The sequence below is a fragment of the Erpetoichthys calabaricus genome, chromosome 12 (genome assembly GCF_900747795.2).
Source record: "Erpetoichthys calabaricus chromosome 12, fErpCal1.3, whole genome shotgun sequence".
In the NCBI taxonomy this organism is placed as follows: domain Eukaryota; kingdom Metazoa; phylum Chordata; class Cladistia; order Polypteriformes; family Polypteridae; genus Erpetoichthys; species Erpetoichthys calabaricus.
In genome coordinates, this window is record NC_041405.2 from 153,063,903 (window position 1) to 153,086,466 (window position 22,564).

Genomic DNA, 22,564 nt, shown 5'->3' on the forward strand with positions numbered 1-22,564 from the left:
ACTTAGTGCTATGAGAGAAGTCACAAAATCAACCGGAATGTTGAAGCAAATTATAGAGTAGTTCTCACATGAAAAGTGGACAGACATACATATAGACAGACAGACAAGACGTTGGATTTTATATATATAGAGATGAGAGGAAAGAAATTGCTAGAGGAACATACCCATAAGCACTGAGAAATGTATTATACAAAAGAAAAGACGGGAAATAATGGAACGCCAAATTCACAATTCAGAAGTAAATCACTGACTTCCACCTAACAGACAGGTCTTGCGGAACTACAGAACGTCTTCTCATGGCCCGGGCAGATGTTGATCTGTTTAGATTTTTCCGTCTTCTCCTTGGCTGTTTTCTCCTCCTTTTAAAAACGGTGTGGTTTATTCAAATGTCCACCAGAAAAAAAATGGAAACCAGATGTCCCACCTTCCAGGGCACCGCTGCCAATCATAGTCTGTATGGGCTACCCATACCAGCAAACCCGACAGACAGCAGAAAAATGTATTACATCTATTGATGTGCCGGCGCTACAATCATATCTGTAAAGAGGAACTTTCACTTGAGATACTTTAAGGTGAAATTGAGGGTTCCTTTCCTGAAATTCTCCCATTTTTTTCTTTTTTTAACCCCAGTTCTTCTCTTTTTCTTTTGTTTCAGTTGTATCTCCAGCAAATTGGAAGTGACCGAGTGGGTTTCATCATCTCTGTGCATCTCCTGCAGCTTTTCGAGAGTAACTGGCGCCTACCGGCACCGTCTCTCCACCTTCCGGAGGTATGCATCTTCTTCTTGGTTCAGTGATAAAGAGTTTGCTTTCTATTGATGTTTCGTTTTTTTTTCTTTATTTAACAGTTGTTGATTAATTAATTCAAATAAATAAAATGAGTTTTGTGTCCTCTGCAGGGTTATGAGAGAGGCATTTGTTTGGAAAAAAAAAGGGACAAACCGTATAAAGAAAGTAAACTTGCCTTTTTGTCCTTTTAGATAGTGCAGAGAGACGTCTTTGCTGACAATATGAGCGCCGCGGCGGGTCTCGTGTAGATTGGAAAGGCAGCCCTGCCATTGACTGGCCGGAATGGCATTGTCTGCTTGCACTCGTGCGCGTGCCTCCCGTGACCTCAGAATGCTAAAAGAGTAAAAGAAATTGTGAAGCGTCTTAATATTGGCTTAGAAAAGAGATCCGCGTCGCAAAGGACGGCACAGTTATGCGCGTGCGTGCGCATGCCGGTTGCTCAAATTTTTATAGTAATTGTGTGGGGCAGGAGATGCCACTTTTCACAGCCACGATCACGTCATTGGGTGCCCGTGGGGGGATGATGTAGAGCAGTTTAATTGGTTGGCGCAAGGGCACCGAATACAAAAGGGAATTACGGCATCTAGAGGGGGGTCTTCTGGCTAGATCTAGCTGAGAGAAAGGTACTTAGTAGAATATCGTCTTGAATATACCAAGCACTACTGCTTGTGCCTCGATTATTGTAAATATTTTTTTTTTGTATATATTTTGATAAATATCTCTTTGGTGGAGGTATTTATTGGGTTGTGGTTAATGGTGCACTGTTTATTTTTGTATATACACTTTTTCTTTTTCTTTTTGAGTGTTTTTCTTGTAAACCCTGTATTATACACTGTTTGGAGAAGCAGCTTCCTGACTTGGATTTATATGGAGGAAGACAGTTTATTTCTGTGTATATATGGGTTTCATTAGTTTGTGTGCATTTTTCTTTTCGTTTGGGACAGTCAGTCAGCACTGTAAATACTGTATGTAGTCATCATTTTTGGACTCCGTTTAATTACTGTTTTGTGTGTCCTGTGCGATATTGGAATGTATATATATATCAGATAGATAGATAGATAGATAGATAGATAGATAGATAGATAGATAGATAGATAGATAGATAGATAGATAGATAGATAGATAGATAGATAGATAGATAGATAGAAAAGGCACTATATAATAGATAGATAGATAGATAGATAGATAGATAGATAGATAGATAGATAGATAGATAGATAGATAGATAGATAGATAGATAGATAGATAGAAAAGGCACTATATAATAGACAGATAGATAGATAGATAGATAGATAGATAGATAGATAGATAGATAGATAGATAGATAGATAGATAGATAGATACTTTATTAATCCCAAGTGGAAATTCACATACTCCAGCAGCAGCATACTGATAAAAACACTATTAATTAAAGATTGATAAAAATACAGTGCAAGTTAAAAAGTGCAAGGTGGAGAGTGTGAGGTAGGTATAACAGACAATAACTTTGTATAATGTTAACGTTTAAACCCCAAAACCCCCCCCCCCCCCCCCCTTTGGAATTGAAGAGTCGCATAGTGTGGTGGAGGAACGATCTCCTCAGTCTGTCAGTGGAGCAGGACGGTGACAGCAGTCTGTCGCTGAAGTTGCTCCTCTGTCTGGAGATGATCCTGTTCAGTGGATGCAATGGATTCTCCATGATTGACAGGAGTCTGCTCAGCGCCCGTCTCTCTGCCACAGATGTCAAACTGTCCAGCTCCGTGCCAACAATAGAGCCTGCCTTCCTCACCAGTTTGTCCAGGCGTGAGGTGTCCCTCTTCTTTATGCTGCCTCCCCAGCACACCACTGCGTAGAAGAGGGCGCTCGCCACAACTGTCTGATAGAACATCTGCAGCATCTTATTGCAGATGTTGAAGGACGCCAACCTTCTAAGGAAGTATAGTCGGCTCTGTCCTCTCTTGCACAGAGCATCAGTATTGGCAGTCCAGTCCAATTTATCATCCAGCTGCACTCCCAGGTATTTATAGGTCTGCTCCCTCTGCACACAGTCACCTCTAATGATCATGGGGTCCATGAGGGTCCTGGGCCTCCTAAAATCCACCACCTGCTCTTTGGTTTGCTGGTGTTCAGTTGTTGGTGGTTTGAGTCACACCATTTAACAAAGTCCTTGATGAGGTTCCTATACTCCTCCTCCTGCCCACTCCTGATGCAGCCCACGATAGCAGTGTCGTCAGTGAACTTTTGCACGTGACAGGACTCCGAGTTATATTGGAAGTCTGATGTATATAGGCTGAACAGGATAAGAGAAAGTACAGTCGCCTGCAGCGCTCCTGTGTTGCTGACCACAATGCCAGACCGGCATTTCCCGAGACGCACATACTGAGGTCTGTCTGTAAGATAGTCCACGATCCATGCCACCAGGTATGAATCTACTCCCATCTCTGTCAGCTTGTCCCTGAGGAGCAGAGGTTGGATCGTGTTGAAGGCACTAGAGAAGTCCAGAAACATAATTCTTACAGCACCATTGCCTCTGTCCAAGTGAGAGAGGGATCGGTGTGGCATCCTTCGCTCCCACCTTCTCCTAGTATGCAAACTCCAGAGGGTCAAGGGCATGGTGGACCTGTGGTCTCAGGTGGTGAAGCAGCAGCCGCTTCATGGTCTTCATCACATGTGACGTCAGGACGACAGGCCGGAAGTCATTCAGCTCACTAGGATGTGATACCTTTGGGACTGGGGTGATGCAAGATGTTTTCCAAAGCCGCGGGACTCTCCCCTGTTCCAGGCTCAGGTTGAAGATGCGCTGTAGAGGACTCCCCAGCTCCAATGCACAGGCCTTCAACAGTCGTGGCGATCCTCCATATATATAAAACCAATAACAAAAGACTCATCCATTCTGTGGTTTTGTTTCGGATAAAGAACTGAGAGACCTCGATCGTTTAGACGTTTCATAAATGCTGAATACACAGACCTCAAAACTATCGAGTCCACAGGTCTAAGAGCAGGAACCCAAAGGAATTGAAATCGACATGAGGGGCGTGTAATGTAGGGCTCAGTACAACGGCAAAACAAAGGAGTTGCTCCTGCAAAGTGAGCGGAGTAAAGGGCTACAGATTGTCACTGAATCTCTCCGAGGCTTCAGACTGTCTCGCCTGCAGCTGGACTCTATTGCAAATGGCGACAGTCATAAAACGATGGAAATGTTGGTAATGAACAGCTGAAATAATTTGTGGGTTCTTTACATATGCGAATTTTCCTAAAGCCAAGGAAGCTTCTGTTTTATATAATCAACTTTGCCCTTATTCTAGCTGAAGCCAACGTCGAATGAAGTTGGATGCTTTGCTGTGAGATTCCACCATTGTTGAACAACTACCACAGTGCGATTTTTATGGGCAGAGGGAGTCGAATCTGCTGAAGTTCACCTCAGGCCGTGGGCTTTTGCAGATCAGTAAGCAGTTTGGGTACCCATCTTGCACAAACTTTACGGTACCCCAAGTCATCACACACTACGGCGTGTGCAGCTCCAAGGCTGATATCCAAATGTGTAACAACAGCGGAAAATGTGATCCATCGGTCAACTCCAATAAAGACGTTCATCATGTCGATGTGAGCCTGAGTGCACAATGTTGATGGTCGACCAGAAGGAGGTTCGTCGGTTTCACTTGTTCTTTCCACTTTAAATCTTTCTACCCACTCATGAACTTGTCATCGAGTTGTGCTCTTTGCACTTCCATACTGAGCCAACATCCTTCAGTGAATTTCAGCAAAGAAATCTCACGACGGTGAGTTGTTCACCAATGGTGTAATACAGCAGTGGGGCATCCAAGCTCATTTCAACCTTGGCTTCAACTGGACTATGCTGTGCGTGTTCAGACTACCCATAAGGCATTGCAAATGTGTTGTATTAGATAGATAGATAGATAGATAGATAGATAGATAGATAGATAGATAGATAGATAGATAGATAGATAGATAGATAGATAGATAGATACTTTATTAATCCCAAGGGGAAATTCACATACTCCAGCAGCAGCATACTGATACAAAAAAGCAATATTAAATTAAAGATTGATAAAATGCAGGAAAAAACAAACAATACAGTAATCCCTTGCTATATCGCGCTTCGCCTTTCGCGGCTTCACTCCATTGCGGATTTTATATGTAAGCATATTTAAATATATATCGCAGATTTTTTGCTGGTTCGTGGATTTCTGCGGACAATGGGTCTTTTAATTTCTGGTACATGCTTCCTCAGTTGGTTTGCCCAGTTGATTTCATACAAGGGACGCTATTGGCAGATGGCTGAGAAGCTACCCGGCTTACTTTTCTCTCTCTCTCTCTTGCGCTGACTTTCTCTGATCCTGACGTAGGGGGATTGAGCAGGGGGGCTGTTTGCACACCTAGACGATACGGACGCTCGTCTAAAAATGCTGAAAGATTATCTTCACGTTGCTACCTTCTGTGTGCAGCTGCTTCGTGAAGCGACATGCTGCACGGTGCTTCGCATACTTAAAAGCTCAAAGGGCACGTATTGATTTTTGACTTTGTTTTTCTCTGTCTCTCTCTCTCTCTCTCTCTCTCTCTCTTTGTCTGCTCCTGACGGAGGGGGTGTGAGCTGCTGCCTTCAACAGCTTTGTACCGGCAGTGCTTCGCATACTTAAAAGCCAAACATCCCTATTGATTTGTTTGCTTTCCTCTCTGTGCTCCTGACGCGCACTCCTTTGAAGAGGAAGATATGTTTGCATTCTTTTAATTGTGAGACAGAACTGTCATATCTGTCTTGTCATGGAGCACAGTTTTAAACTTTGAAAAAGAGACAAATGTTTGTTTGCAGTGTTTGAATAACGTTCCTGTCTCTCTACAACCTCCTGTGTTTCTGCGCAAATCTGTGACCCAAGCATGACAATATAAAAATAACCATATAAACATATGGTTTCTACTTCGCAGATTTTCTTATTTCGCGGGTGGCTCTGGAACGCAACCCCCGTGATGGAGGAGGGATTACTGTAACTTTGTATAATGTTAACGTTTACCCCCCTGGGTGGAATTGAAGAGGCGCATAGATTTGGGGAAGAATGATCTCCTCAATCTGTCAGTGGAGCAGGACGGTGACAGCAGTCTGTCGCTGAAGCTGCTCCTCTGTCTGGAGATGATCTTGTTCAGTGGATGCAGTGGATTCTCCATAATTGATAGGAGTCTGCTCAGCGCCCGTCGCTCTGCCACAGATGTCAGAGTGTCCAGCTCCATGCTTACAATAGAGCCTGCCTTCCTCACCAGTTTGTCCAGGCGTGAGGCATCCTTCTTCTTTATGCTGCCTCCCGGGGTCCGTGAAAATTGCATCAGCTTCTTTCTGTTGTGGTTACCATGCAATTTAAAAACTGCCTTTACTTTTTGATTTACCCTCATTGTTACTTTAGCCCACCTCCTGGTGTAAAACTAATTCCGTCCAATTAGGCTTCTCCTTGAAAAATCACAGATCACAGTTTATAGTTCTACAGATACAGTTGTTTGGATTTACTGCACGACAAATGAAGATGAATTGGCATAAGATCTTAAAAAAAAAATAAAAAGAAAAGCACATAAGAAAGACAATGAAGGCTCTGTGGCCGAGGGTCATATGACCTTTATTATAGTCTTCTTCTATTTACAATGTTTTGCATTCCGTGTTTGCTCTTCTGTTTATCTCATCTTTTGTTGGTATTGTCTTACTGTCAGCTATTGTGAGGGGACAAATACATTAGGAAATTAATTTAAGTACGTAGGTACACATGCTGTAACAGCACACTTGAACCTGAACCTGATTTCCCTTCCTGAAATAAACAATGCTCTTGTTGTACTGCTGGTGTGAGGAACAAACATAAATGAGTGAAAGGAAATAAGAGTAACCATAGCACCGATAAAGAAAGGCCAACAAGGAAGACTCCAGTGTGGTAATGTCTCAGTAGATGAAAGAAGTGAAATGAGCCGTCTAGCGACCTGTCATCGCTGCACTTCCTCAAGAACCTCTCCTCATCTTGAGATGATGCAATTTTAATATGTGGTACGCTTCCCTAGGGGGCAGCAAAATGAAAAATAAAATATAGATATACTAGGGGGCTCGCTTCGCTTGCCAATCCCCATGCAGGCCCTACACACTAGTCACTTCCCGGATCTGCCGCTTGTGACAAATCGTGCTGTGATTTTGAATAAACACGAATATCAACTCTGTCTTTGATATCTCCGTCTTTCGAAACTATTATCGCTGACAATCCGTCACATGTTGGTTTATTATATATGCGAACGTGATCTTTCGGATTCATATAGAAATGCAAGAAAACTGCTTTGTCCGTGTTTTGCAGATAAATCTCATGTAAAGTGCGATACTTTTGGACGCACTTGGATGGATTTGTATCCATTATTGGCTGTCGAATTTCTAATACATTCGATCATTTAACTCTTTCGATTCTGTGTTGCATCGCTTCTCCTTGATCATAAATATAAACCTTTGAAATTAAACTTGTTGTAGCTTTAATTGTTGCAGGACCACAGATTCTCATAGTGTATGGTCCTGAATCGTGTAAATCTACGTTTTGAGCATTGAATGATGCGAACGTGAACAGATTATTGTAGTTGCGGATATTTTGCCTGTAATTTTTGTGGATTTCACTTTCAAATAACAAATCTTTTATTTTTTTGTGGATATGTATCTTCATTGGAAGAAATACTACTTTTCTTTGAAGCAACATGAATTAGACAATCTACAAGTTTCCGACTTAAAGTTTAAAGCCTAACAATGTCTACATACTCCTGTCATATCACCTATGTCCGTATATTCGATCTCTTTTCGCTGTTCCATTATTTCACCGAGTAATAATTGCCTCTTGTTATCGCTAATGTGATCTTTACTATCAGTTTTTTGAGACTTTCGAATTTTAGTACTTTCATAATCTCTAACCTGCTCTGCATGTGTATCATGCCAACGTTTTTGAACCACTTTACGACATTCTACTTTGTATTCTACTCTTTGTCTTTTATTTCCGCCCCTGCTTGCACCTTATAAGAGCTGGGGGCACAGGAACTGTGTCTGACAATAGCATTCACATGAATGAGAGGTGAGTGGACCGTGAGCCTGGTTAAATCTCTTGGCACAAAGTCTCGCGGGACTTGAAATTATCTCTCTGAAAAAGGCTTGTTTCGTCCCAGGATTTTTTTATATAATAGAGAGATATGCAGTGTGGAATACCAGGGATTAACAGCTCCCCAAACCCGGACACAGTCAGGCACAGAGACACAAGTCCAAGGCAACACACTCCCCACTGCAGAGTACAGTACAAAAGCACCAGCAGTAATGCTCAGTCTCTTCTTCTTTCATCTTCTTCTTTCTCTGTCGCCTCCACTCCTCTCCCAGCAAGCTTTGTCTTCCTCCACCTCCCGACTCTGGCTCCTCAAATGGAGTGAGGCGGCTCCTTTTACTCAGTTCCCGGGAGTGCTCCAGGTGCCTCATTAATATTACCTGGAATCACTATATATATATATATATATATATTATATATATATATATATATACTGTATATATATATATATATATATATATATATATATATATATATATATACTGTATATATATATATATATATATATACTGTATATATATATACTGTATATATATATATATATATATATATCCAATGAGGGCAATCTCCTTCGGGGCTGCTGGGAAATGGAGTCCTTCATGTGGTAGCACTGCTACATCTTTTCCTTAATAACTGGCCCAGATGGCTTAGCACCCTGGGCATTGATCTCTGCCAGCTCATTTTGCTCTCGCCTTTTTCATTTTGCAGGTGTACAGCTTGATGAGGAGATGCTGGTCACAGAAGCCAGAAGACAGACCAAGCTTCGCACAGCTCCACCAGGAGATCATGCTTCTCCGAGATGAGAGGGAGACCTCCAAAGGCTAAAGGCGAAGGCCCACTTCTTCCATAGTACAGCATCTCTGAGAACATTTGGCAATTTTGTGTTGCTGGTCCACCTGAACAGTTCATCGCCTACAGAGTCACTCAGAAGTGGTCGTTATTATGACACATTCGGGTGATTCCTTCATCCAATGTGTCTTACCAGATCAGGATATGTTACAAGTGTTAGGATGGGACAGTGGCAGGTTAAGTGAGTGGCTTGGGGTCCCAGGTGGGAACTGAGCCAATAGCCTTGTGATTTAATTCCAGTGCTTTTGCCACTATGCTATACCATCCACCATTACAGAGTGGGCATGAAGACAAATAAAACCTTGTGTTCTTCTTATCCTTCTGGAGGTTACCTGGTGAAGTGTAAAAGATCCCTGAAAATGGACATCATGATGACTTTCCTTACTCTGGCTTATTTGAGTCAGAGAGTAAAGCTTTCATGTGAATATGCAAATGGACAGCCTTTGTAACAGACTGCATGCTCTACATAACTTATTTCATTTTTCAGTGTTGCATACAATTTCATTTTTATTCTCTTTTTACTTTCTCATATACAAAGTTTAGTGAAAGTATTGTAATCGTCCAAAAATTCGATGTCAAAATTTATATGAATCTCAATGTTTTAGACCTCTCTGACTTTCTCGTATACAAAATATAGCGAAAGTATTGTAATTGTCCAAAAATTCAATGTTGAGATTTTCATGAATTCTCAACATTTTAGACCTACCCGACTTTCTTGTATAGGGAAAGTATTGTAATTGTCCAAAAATTTGATGTTGAGATTTTGATAAATCTTAACGTTTTAGATCTTCCTGACTTTCTCGTATACAAAGTATGAAGAAAGTATTGTAATTTTCCAATAATTCGATGTCGAGATTTTGATGAATCTCAACATTTTAGACCTCCCTAACTTTCTCGTATATGCAGTATAGGGAAAGTAATATAATCGTCAAAAAATTTGATGTCAAGATTTTGATGAATCTCAACGTTTTAGTCCTTCCTGACTTTCTCATATACAAAATATAAAGAAAGTATTGTAATTTTACAAAAATTCGATGTCGAGATTTTAATGAATCTCAACATTTTAGACCTCCCTGACTTTCTCATATACGAGGTATAGGGAAAGTATTGCAATCATCCAAAAATTCAATGTCGAGATTTTGATGAATCTCGATGTTTCAGACCTCTCTGACTTTCTCATATATGAAGTATTAGGAAAGTATTGCAATTGTCCAAAAATTCAATCTCGAGCTTTTGATGAATCACGACATTTTAGACCTCCCTGAGTCCGAAAATACCATTTTTGGAATTATGTCTGTGTGTGTATATGTAAACACGATAACCTAAGTACACTTTCATTTAGGTCAACCAAATTTTTCATACAAGTATTAGGTACAAAACGTAGATTTCTATCAACTTTTGCCCTATTTCCTCTAACCAGAAGTGGTACTTTACCTTTTATTCATGCAGCTGCTGAGTCCAATTTATTCAACTTTACTTTTATACTTTTATAATAATTGTTCAATATATTATTAATTTGATCTGATTTGTTACAGTGTGCTGTGTAAGGTTTTACGTCTAAATATTATTAAATTATGTATCTCCACCCACATGGCTCTGTGCTATAATTGGGCTCAGGGTGCAGTAATGGCTCATGTGAATGTCAAGACTAGTGCTGATGTGAAGGGTAAGGAAAGTCACTTTAAAATGCATGACAGATAATATTATCTTTCCCAAGAAATGTAATGATTTACTTCATGGCATCAAATGTGTTTGAAATATTAAAATGTGTGCTTCAATTGAAATGTTTATGGCTAAATATTCACAACTATAACAGGAAAAAATAACATCATGTATGTAATCACTGACCTTAAAATTATCTAAAATGAAACCGACTGGCTTTGAAAGTTGTCATTATTAACGGCTTGTGAGCAGCTCTTATAGAATCAAGTAGTCAAAAATCTTACGATACTTGTGATCAGCATCTTCATCATGGCATAAAAGAACACTCCATGGTCCTGTAATAATCTGCACTATTTTTTTTTTTAATTTTGTGAAAAGGAGTAACTACTTTGGCCCCTCGTATCCCATTTGGGGTGAACCCCTTTGGCTGGTTGATGTGGCCTGCATAACTTCAAGTCCATCTGATCATTTGTGCTGAAGACACCTATTGGTCTACTCTTTATCATAAGGGTGCGTAAATGCCACACGAGCTGGATGGGCATCCCGACAAGAGAAGTGGATGGCTCCTTACCCGGATGGGAGGCTCCGAGCAGACAGATGGGCATCCCAGCCAAGAGGAAAGAAGGAGCCAGACCCGGAAGTGACAGCTGGAGGAGATGGACGGAAGATATGATATTGTTGGGGACTTTTTATTCCCCCAGAACAAGAGATGGCAACAACCCTCTGTATCGGCACCTATTTAGGAACCAGTAGGGAATGCTGGGAGATGTAGTCAAGCAATACAGGACCATGGGTGCTGTTGGGAGATACACTCCATAAAATGGGACTTCTGTATGACCAGAAGTACTTTCTTCAGGGTCCTGGGTCCTTAAAAGTAACCATACTCCTTTGTCCAGGTGAGTCGGAGCTGGGAGGACGTAGAGCAACACTCAACTGGAGGAGGGTATTGCAGTGGTGAGAGGGACTGGGGAGAAGAACTGGGTTGGGACTAGAGAAACCTGTGCTTTTGTTAATTCGTGGAGGTATTGTATATTTTGGTGTAACAAACACACCTTTACTTGAACCTGGGACTGTTAGTGTGTTCGTGTTGGGGTTTGGGGCTCGCTGACTCCCTGCTTTGTATCACAGGTGTCATTTTCTGCAAAAAAATATGGTCCAAAAATGTCCCAAAAATGAAGGTTTTTTTGGGTCTAGAGCAGTGTCCGCTGTTGGGTAGAGTTTCCAGGGGCTTTAGACCATGATCTTAAGAGTTTAGCTCTAAATCAATTGAAACCCTCCCCTTTCTCACACTAATGAACATGGTCAACCTAATGGCTCACTCTCCTATCCTCTCTCCCTCAGACTGCGTCTGCTCCAGTCTCTGCTTCCGAGCCCTTAAGTATGGGGCTCGGTCTATTACATGTTATAAACCTTGTGTGAGAAGCATGTTGAGCGGTAAGCCTGCAAGCCTGCAGCTGATCCCACGTAGAGAACGGGTAAGAGTGTGTTTGTTTCTCATTGAAATACTGTTGAAGAGGGAGTTTCTGAACGGCATCTGTGCTTCTTTGCCAGGGTTTTACTGTTTAACAGAGAGACAACTTGCAGTTAAGAGTGTAAGAGCGTGCCTCTGGTGGCGCTATGCTGGCGGAGAAACAGAGCAGGGGAAATACTGAACTACTGAACTGTACATGAGCGACAGTCACCACCATTATGGCTACCAAAGATGATAGTTTGGTTCATATTAAGTTGGTCTTAACAGATCTCAGTCCAAAAAACGAACAGTCAGGCAAGAAAAGTGACGTTCCTTGGGGCCGGAACCAGAAGTGATGTCTATGGGTTGGAACCGGAAGTGACGACATCGGACCCAGAACTGGAAATGACATCATCAAATCCAGGTGAAATTTCCTGTGGTCGGTCTGTTGATGAAAAAGAGAAAGGATCAGTGGACTCTGCCATCCCCTGGTCTGACATATACATTGAGCCCTTTAGCTGCCTCTCATGCACACGTGTGTGACAGCGTATATTTACGTAACTCTGACCCATCAATGCATAGGATTTCAGAAAACGTGAGAAAGGATGACATCCTTGATAAGGGAGAGAAATGCCGCTAAACCAGCTCAGTGACGACACTCGTTCATGTCACCAAGCCGTTATTACAAAGTGTGACAGACATATTAAACCTTAAAAGTGATGAATATGATGTTCAGACTCTGTTGTAGCTCCCTTTTGCTACGTATTTGCACTGAAGACCTTTACCTTATTCACTTTCTGGAGCTTGGGGGGCCTTGAGGTCACTGGAAAGGGGTGTGTGGCGCTCCTGATATCTCTGTCAAAGGACGAAGGTCCAAGTCTTTAGAGTCCTGGTGCGTCCTATTTTGTGAGACATGGATGCTATCCAGTAACCTGAAATGAAGACTGGACTACTTCATGTGTGTCTCTTCAGAGAATCCTTGGGCACCCGTTGGTTTGACTTTGTGTTGCTCATGGAGTCTCAAATGAGGCACATTACCTGCATTGTGAGGGAGTGTCAGTTATGGTACTACGGCCGTGTGGTGCGATTCCCCAAGGGTGATCCAGCTCACAGGATCCTCATTGTTGGACCAGGCCAAGGGGACGCCCACGTAACACCTGGCATAGATGGTCACATCCGTGTGGTGGGACTGGACTGCGTGTATACCTGGGGGCTATGTCGTCATGTGGTATGTGTGGCAACACGCTCTACCAGTGCATGCACCCCAACCTGACCTGCCCTGACCTGACCACTTTATGTCAGCTACCTGATGTCCCTTCTCAGAGAACTGGCCGACGTGTCAGGAATATCTCAGCCAAACTTCAGCTCCATCATGTCTGCTGCTGGAAGTTATTAACCAACGGATGAGGTGCTACATCCTTTTTCCGTATGGAGTGAGTGTACATACATTAAACATAACAGGTTTTCACCAACACAAAAAGACCGTTTTCAGCTGTGTCTGGTTCTCCTAATGTAATCTGAGCAATTAACTGAACTCATATTGCAATTGTTTGGTGCGCGAGAGTTCCAAAGAACATTACTCCCAAACAGCACCAAAAATGCCTAATAGAGGGGGAAACACCATCAGAAAACCCTGGCTAATAACATAGAAAGCCATGAAGGCTCTTTATAAATGAAAGATCTATTCTTACAAAATGTGCTGAACAAAAGCATTCTTCATGGAACACAAAAGGTGTTGCCGCGACCTGGCCTGAAATAATTTATTTTATAAAGAGTCTACTTTTTGCAAAAGAAATGATTTAATATTACAAATGGGTTACACTTTAGGCTTGTCAGTCATTTAATCATTGTCTTACCCACTTCGTCCTGAACAGGGTCTGCTGGAGCCTATTCCAGCTAACAAAGGACACAAGGCAGGAGCAAACAATTTAATCACACTCTAGGGCCAATTTATGAATGCAGAATGAATCTAACTTGCATGTCTTTGGGACTGTGAGAGGAAGCCAGAGCACCCAAAGGAAACCCACAAAGACATGGGAAGAACATGCAAACCCCGCAAAATGAGGACATGGGACACAAACCCTGGTCTCCTAACTACCACTGCGCCACCCTGCTTTAGTTTAGGTGCTGCAAAAATGCATCAATTATTCATTTGCTCTTACGTAACAAGACCTTAACAAAGGCTACTTTTGGTCTTCATGACATTAGAAAACATCAGTAGATCGGTTATTAATTTCTGTGCTGTGTGGCATATTGACATGCTGATAAGATGACATCTTAATATGAAGGATTCACAGGTCTTATACTAAATGTGGAATATCAAGAGAAATGTGCCTCCATGAAGCCACCTCAGACCACTCCAAAGTGAAGCTTTGTTAGTAGGTGACTTTGTAGAGATGAAGAAACACTTTGCTGATGTTCTGTAGGTGTTATGAAGACCCATCGAAGTGTGTGTGAAGGTCTTGTCACGTAAGAGTAAATGAGTAATCGATGTGTCGTTGCAGTTCCCAAGCTAAAGTGTTACCCAAAAATGTTCTATAAGTACATGAAGCTCTGTAGAGCACAAAAGGCAAAAGGAGTTGCCAGCAAAGGACAATCCAAAGCAAACAATCCTGTAGCGGTCGTGAGGTATGCCAAGATTCACACCCGTCCAACGATGGTGATTTGTTTATCTCTTTGAGAGCTGAATATTTTTTAATAACAGCACACAAAGCAATAGTTTCACATAGAAATCAACATTAACGGTCTGCTGCTACGTGGCAAGGCGCCAGTTTGTGAGGAATACACGTCAGGTTGACTGCCAGGCTGGGCGACGGGCGCTGAGCAGGCTCCTGTCAATCATGGAGAATCCACTGCATCCACTGAACAGGATCATCTCCAGACAGAGGAGCAGCTTCAGCGACAGACTGCTGTCACCGTCCTGCTCCACTGACAGACTGAGAAGATCGTTCCTCCATCACACTATGAGACTCTTCAATTCCACCTGGGGGGGTAAACGTTAACATTATACAAAGTTATTGTCTGTCTGTATACTTGCATTGTTATCACTCTTTAATTTAAATTTAATATTGTTCTTATCAGTATGCTGCTGCTGGAGTATGGGAATTTCCCCTTGGGATTAATAAAATATCTATCTATCTATCTATCTATCTATCTATCTATCTATCTATCTATCTATCTATCTATCTATCTATCTATCTATCTATCTATCTATCTATCTATTATATAGTGTCTTTCAAATCTATCTATCTATCTATCTATCTATCTATCTATCTATCTATCTATCTATCTATCTATCTATCTATCTATCTATCTATTGATTATATAGTGCCCTCTATCTATCTATCTATCTATCTATCTATCTATCTATCTATCTATCTATCTATCTATCTATCTATCTATCTATCTATCTATCTATTGATTATATAGTGCCCTTTATCTATCTATCTATCTATCTATCTATCTATCTATCTATCTATCTATCTATCTATCTATCTATCTATCTATCTATCTATCTATCTATCTATCTATCTATTGATTATATATTTCCCTTTATCTATCTATCTATCTATCTATCTATCTATCTATCTATCTATCTATCTATCTATCTATCTATCTATCTATCTATCTATCTATCTATCTATCGATACCTTTTATTATCAAGATATCATTAAGTGGCATTAAGAGGCATTACTAATGTGTATAAGGGGTACTACTGCTTGAAATGGCTGATTTTTATTATTATTCCCATATGGCTACAAAGCCCCATTTTCTTTTATTGGTCAACTCTCTTTGCTTATCCTGAATTAGTCATGTGTTAATGCTAATTGGTTATTAGAGAAACCTTTGTAATTGCATTGGCACCACTGAAGCCTGTTATTCTGTTTTGTGTTACAAGGTACTGCCATTCCTGACGTTCAGTTCTGAGTTCAAAAATTAGTCAAAATGGAAGAACTTTCTTAAAAGAAAACAAGTCCACCAGTTATTTTTGTGCTTTTGCTTTGCGCCCTCCCACACCATAACCTTTTATCTAAGAAGGGAGGAACGAAAGCTTCCGATTCGTCAAAAATTTTGATCTCCAGTTTTCGACGGATCTTGACATTTAGGGTCTCCTGATTCTGAAAACATTGATATCTTCGATGATGGTTGTCTGTCTGTCTGTCTGTGTGTCACAGTTTCTTAAGGACAGATCAAGTGCTAAATCGGCTGTTATGAGAGTTCGATGTGCTGACTAATTTTTCAGCCAAATCGTGCAAGAGAAAGGGGCACTCTGGAGGATCCCACAAATGATGTAATTCTGCAATGATTCATGAATTCACTATTCATGGAGTGGATGCAGAGGTGGGTCCACTTGTACACGTAGTTGGGGGATCCACATCAACAACAGGCTGAACTGGTCTCCTGACATAGAAGAACTACACAGGGTGGGCTAAAAGTAGGTGTACATCTTAGTCGGGATGACTGCCCTCGACAATTCTCCAAGAGGGATGAATGAGTGCTGGCGGGGATTCTGCAAGAGGAAACCCCACCACGGTCAGATGTTCACTCATACAGTGGGTCTCAAAGACACTAAAGAAGGGCAAGACTGGATCACAAGGGAAAATAAAAAAGTTTAAGAAACACTGGCATACAGTATTGATTCATTACTTCTTTTTATTTTACAGCTACTGAGTAGTATACAGTACAGACTGGTCATGTTTAGTCTCTTAGGTACTCGAAACGTCCATTCCTGAAGCCTGTCCCCGACACACAAATTCTAATTAGTATCAATGTCCATGAGTGCTTATGAGATAAACTTCTTTAATATGTCCACTGTGTGGGGCTTCGTCTCAAAAGCCTTCACCTTTACTACGCCCCTATCTCCCCACAAAAAAAGAAAGCCATAGGTTTAATAAATACTGTATACCTACTTTTGGCCGACCCTGTATAGGAAAGGGCAGAACAGACTCTTGTTTGCTTTGTGCCAAAAAAAAAAGGAGGAGTGAAAGCTTTCGATTCGTCAAAAATTTTGATCTCCGGTTTACGCCGGATATCAGTGTCTTAGGGTGCCCCTGGTACCAAAAACATTGTTATCTTGATGATGGGTGTGTGTCTGTCAGTGTGTGTATGTGTGTGTGTGTGTGTGTGTCACAGTTTCTTGAGGATGGACTTGATCTAAAAGGGCAGAACAGAAAAATACCAAACTCAAAACTTAAGCCTGTTATGAGACAATGATGTGCTGATTAGTGTTTGAGCGAAATCGTACAAGAGAAAGAGGCACTCGAGAGCAGGGGTGTCCAACTCTGGTCCTGGAGGGTCGCAGTGGCTACAGGTTTTCATTCCAACCCAATTGTTAACTATAAACCAATCCTTGCCACTCTCAGAATGTATTTAATTTTATGGCTTGTTAGTCTGCAATGCAAGGTTTTTAAATCGTAGATTTTTTCCTCTCCAAAGATATCATCCAAATGATTTGAAGCCTTAAATGGATCATTTTCAGTCACATTTTTCTATTAAGTGTTTTATTAAACCAAACAGTGAATGATGAACACACACACAGATGTAAATGGAAACAAGCGAGATGGAGAACTCCTGGCTGCTTTGTCATTTACATCCTATTGCTACGGAGGTGGGCTGGCGCCCTGCCCGGGGTTTGTTTGCTGCCTTGCGCCCTGTGTTGCCTGGGATTGGTTCCAGCAGACCCCCGTGACCCTGTTGGTTAGGATATAGTGGGTTGGATAATGGATGGATGGATAGATGTTATTGCTAATAAGGAGCCATTAAAACAGTGGATGCAGCAGTTTAAGATTGAAATACAGTGCATCCGAAAAGTATTCACAGCGCATCACTTTTTCCACATTTTGTTATGTTACAGCCTTATTCCAAAATGGATTAAATTCATTTTTTTCCTCAGAATTCTACACAAAACACCCCATAATGACAACGTGAAAAAAGTTTATTTGAGATTTTTGCAAATTTATTAGAAATAAAAAAAATTGAGAAAGGAAAGCACATGTACATAAGTATTCACAGCCTTTGCCATGAAGCTCAAATTGAGCTCAGGTGCATCCTGTTTCCCCTGATCATCCTTGAGATGTTTCTTCAGCTTCATTGGAGTCCACCTGTGGTAAATTCATTTGATTGGACATGATTTGGAAAGGCACACACCTGTCTATAGAAGGTCCCACAGTTGACAGTTGATGTCAGTGCACAAACCAAGGATGAAGTCAAAGGAATTGTCTGTAGACCTCCGAGACAGGTTTGTCTCGAGGCACAAATCTGGGGAAGGTTACAGAAACATTTCTGCTGCTTTGAAGGTCCCAATGAGCACAATGGCCTCCATCATCCATAAGTGGAAGAAGTTCGAAACCACCAGGACTCTTCCTAGAGCTGGCCGGCCATCTAAACTGAGCGATCTGGGGAGAAGGGCCTTAGTCAGGGAGGTGACCAAGAACCCAATGGTCACTCTGTCAGAGCTCCAGAGGTCCTCTGTGGAGAGAGGAGAACCTTCCAGAAGGACAACCATTATCTGCAGCAATCTACAAATCAGGCCTGTATGGTAGAGTGGCCAGACGGAAGCCACTCCTTAGTAAAAGGCACATTGCAGCCCACCTGGAGTTTGCCAAAAGGCATCTGAAGGACTCTCAGACCATGAGAAAGAAAATTCTCTGGTCTGATGAGACAAAGATTGAACTCTTTGGTGTGAATGCCAGGCGTCACGTTTGGAGGAAACCAGATACCGCTCATCACCAGGCCAATACCATCCCTACAGTGAAGCATGGTGGTGGCAGCATCATGCTGTGGGGATGTTTTTCAGCGGCAGGGACTGGGAGACTAGTCAGGATAAAGGGAAAGATGACTGCAGCAATGTACAGAGACATCCTGGATGAAAACCTGCTCCAGAGCGCTCTTGACCTCAGACTGGGGCGACGGTTCATCTTTCAGCAGGACAACGACCCTAAGCACACAGCCAAGATATCAAAGGAGTGGCTTCAGGACAACTCTGTGAATGTCCTTGAGTGGCCCAGCCAGAGCCCAGACTTGAATCTGATTGAACATCTCTGGAGAGATCTTAAAATGGCTGTGCACCGACACCTCCTATCCAGCCTGATGAAGCTTGAGAGGTGCTGCAAAGAGGAATGGGCGAAACTGGCCAAGGATAGGTGTGCCAAGCTTGTGGCATCATATTCAACAAGACTTGAGGCTGGAATTGCTGCCAAAGGTGCATCAACAAAGTATTGAGCAAAGGCTGTGAATACTTATGTACATGGGATTTCTCAGTTTTTTTATTTTTAAAAATTTGGAAAAACCTCAAGTAAACTTTTTTCACATTGTCATTATGGGGTGTTGTGTGTGGAATTCTGAGGAAAAAATGAATTTAATCCATTTTGGAATAAGGCTGTAACATAACAAAATGTGGACAAAGTGATGCGCTGTGAATACTTTCAGGATGCACTGTAAGCAATTAAGGTTGGGGACCCTTAACGAGCGAGACCACTAAAATGAACAATCAAAATGTCAGTTAAGCAATAAGTGCTTCATCAGCAATAATTGACTTCTCATTAAGAAGGTGGGGTGGAAGAAAAACCTGCAGACACTGCGGCTCTCCAGGGCCGATATTGTCCACCCTTGGTCTAGATCTAAAAGGGCTGGACGGAAAAATACCAAACTCGAAACTTAAGCTTGTTATGAGACAACGATGTGCTCATTAGCTTTTGAGTGAAATCGTGCAAGAAAAAGAGCACAGGTGTCGAACTCCGGTCCTCGAGGGCTGCAGTGGCTGCAGGTTTTCATTCTAACCATCTTCTTCATTAGTGACCAGTTTTTGCTGCTAATTGCCTTCTTTTGCCTTTGTTTTATTTCACTTGACTCAGGCCCCTTAGTCGTCTCTTTTTCCTTAATTAGCAGCCAAACAATAATGAGACACAAAAAGAGTTGCCACATGACCAGCTCATCTGTGCCCATCACACAATATCTGAAAATAAAGAAAGGTGAAGGTCTCAGTAAGGTTGATCTCTTAGGTCACCAAAACATCTTGACGGTGTTCTTAGAAAAAAGAGAAAAATTAACAGTTTTGGAAACGTCTGCTGTGGCAGAATGAGAGCAGCAACAAGCCATGGAATTAAATAACAGGTTTAATTAACTGTTTCAGGGCGGATGTCGACTTTTGTCAGCAGGGAGGGGATAAGAGCAGTAAGCAACTGCAAATGGTGACAAAGCCCACCGTTATGTTTTAGCTCGACTCTCTTTGCTGGAAAGAAAGTTAGCTTCATTGGTTTGACCGAGATTCCCTGCACTTGCGGGAGTAGTGAAGAGCAAACAACAATAAAAATGCCATTGACATCTGATGAAAAATCAAAGCGAACGGACAAAGAAAACTACTCCGTGGACAACATTTTGTGTATTATCGCTGAATTGAACTCTGACCTGTCGGACTCCGATTCTGACGCAAGTGATCTGGATATGGAGATTGACAACGAAAGTGAGGTACCGGCATCAGCTGATTGATCCCCAGCTAATCACGTTTGTGTAGATGAAGAAGACCGCCACTCATAGTAACGCGAGATACAAACTAGACTGAGTCGCGCTGTGACTGCAATGGCTGCTGCTGTCCCTGTCCCCACTACACAAAGACAGCCTGGCAGCCAGCCTGCCACGCATTCCTGTCACCTGCAAGTGTCTCGAGCTACCTGAGACTGTGAACTGCCAGCCACAGCACCCAGCAACTGATATTTTAGGGTGGTTTACTGTATGTGGGAAACTCTTATTTTGGGTGCTTTACATAAAACGAAAGAGTTAACAGCAAGAATCAGCTTCTCATTAAGACACTGGTTGGAGTTTGAAATCCCAGTTTAGCTGGTCGCCTGTTGGCTCGTTTCACTTCTCATTTCTGTTTGGCTGTCATTTAATGAAGAAAGGAATACATTCAAAAACAGGGCTATTAAAATGAAGGGGAAAGGAATTAATTAGCAGTGAAAACTGGTCACTGATTAGGAAAAGGGTCAGAATGAAAACCTGCAGCCGCTGTGGCCCACCAGGCCCGGAGTTGGACACTCCTGCTCTAGAGGAACCCTCAAATGCCATAATTCTGCAATGATTCATGAATTCGTCTCATCAATTGCTATCGTAATGACCTAGTTTATGGTCAGAAAGATCAGCATCAGAGTGGTAAATCATTACTGAAATGTTAGAGAAGAGTTCGGGTAACGTGGTTCCTAATATGCAAAGCCTACTGACGCTCACGTCCAAATTATTTTTTTCTTATTTTGCTTTTTATTTTGTATATGTACATGTAGCCAGTCCTGCCCGACTGTCATCCAGTTTATTACACAGTGGCCTGGTATCTCTGTCTAGCCAGGCTGCCCTCCATGTTGTCTATTCCACCATTCATCCATTATTCTGACCCATTTGTACAGTTTGAGGTCATAAGAGAGTTGGAGTCCTGCCCTTGTAAAGACACCAAAGAAACGGGCTGCTAACCCATCAGAGATACACCCACTCGGGTCAGTTCACTTAACATGCATGTCTTTGGGATTGTGGGAGAAAAAACAGGAGTTACAACAGTTATGGAGAAAACCATGGAAATTGAACACGGAAAGTAACTGAGCTCCACTTGCATGTTCTCTACAGAATTCGTACTCTGCCTTATAACTTTTTGTACATCATAGTATGACTCATTAGATTTCTTCCATCCATCCATCCATCCATCCATCCATCCATCTTCCAATCCCACTTATCCAGGGCAGGCTAATGGGGCAGCTGGAGTCTATCCCAGCAACCATATGGCACAAGGTAGTGTGGTATAGCGGGTCCCCAGCTCCCATTCTAAGGCCAGTTTTAAATAAATAATCACCGCGCTCGCAGCTTTGCGAGGGGGCGTAGCGGTTGTGTGGCTGAAGCAGTTCTCAGGGCGATTCGCGGTGTGGGTGTTTCTCAACTTAGTGCACAGGTGAGAGGCTGCCTGCATCCGTGATTGTTCCTGGGGCTGCTAATTTGCTGCAGCTGCCATGCCCTCTTGATATATAGAAGTGCGAGCCGGTTGAGGAAAAAAGAGAAGAAAAAAAGAAAAGGAAAAAGAACAGAACGGGAGGTAGTAAGAGAAGGCAGGAAGCAGGTGGAGAGAGCCGGTGTGAGGAAGAAGGAGAGCGAGCGAGCAAGAGCAGGCTCGAATTAGAGAAAGCAGGCAGCTGGGAAGTGAGCCCTTGAGGGGAGCGTTTGGCCGAAACTCGTTGGGGCTGAAGGAAGCGGTCGCTCCAGCTGAGCGATTTAGGAGACCAGTAGAGGAGACGACTGACCGTCGTAAAGGAGCGGGAGTCGTTGAGGCTTTGGGATGGTTTAGCCTCAGCGTGAGCGCCTTGGCCGCTGGGGAAATAACCCAAGTCTCGATCCGGTTTGGAGCCCGACGTAGCCAGGGATCGGAGGGCTACCGGACCAGAGTGGAAGGCAGCTGTTCCTGCAGGTAGGCGACTCTCCTGTTGAGTAGCCCAGATGGGAGTAGCAGGGGAGCCGCCATGGTAAAAAGAAGACAACTGGGCTTAATGTTTTTAAAGGATTTCTTCCTGTGCTATTTTAACCTCGTTGTTTTAAGAAGATTTTTCTATTTGTTTTTAACCTCCACTTTTCACTTCTGGTTTTATTGGATTATTTATTTCATGAAGACTTTTGGGGAAGCACTGCACTTTAATTTGAACATTGTTTTGTTGATTGTTTTAATAAAAGCACTTTTTCACTATCCCCTTTCTACGTTG

The 22,564-nt window shown here is 42.2% G+C and overlaps 1 protein-coding gene across 1 annotated transcript in view; it reads left to right on the forward strand.

Moving 5' to 3' along the window:
* The window catches only part of jak3 (Janus kinase 3 (a protein tyrosine kinase, leukocyte)), a 156,257-nt gene extending 145,706 nt beyond the window's left edge, over positions 1 to 10,551 (forward strand). Inside the window, exons 22-23 of the mRNA XM_051934977.1 lie at positions 656 to 769; positions 8,585 to 10,551. Of these exons, the coding sequence (XP_051790937.1) occupies positions 656 to 769; positions 8,585 to 8,701 (231 nt within the window). The 3' untranslated portion in view covers positions 8,702 to 10,551. The remainder of the gene's footprint in view (positions 1 to 655; positions 770 to 8,584) is intronic.
* Positions 10,552 to 22,564: the final 12,013 nt, after the last annotated feature.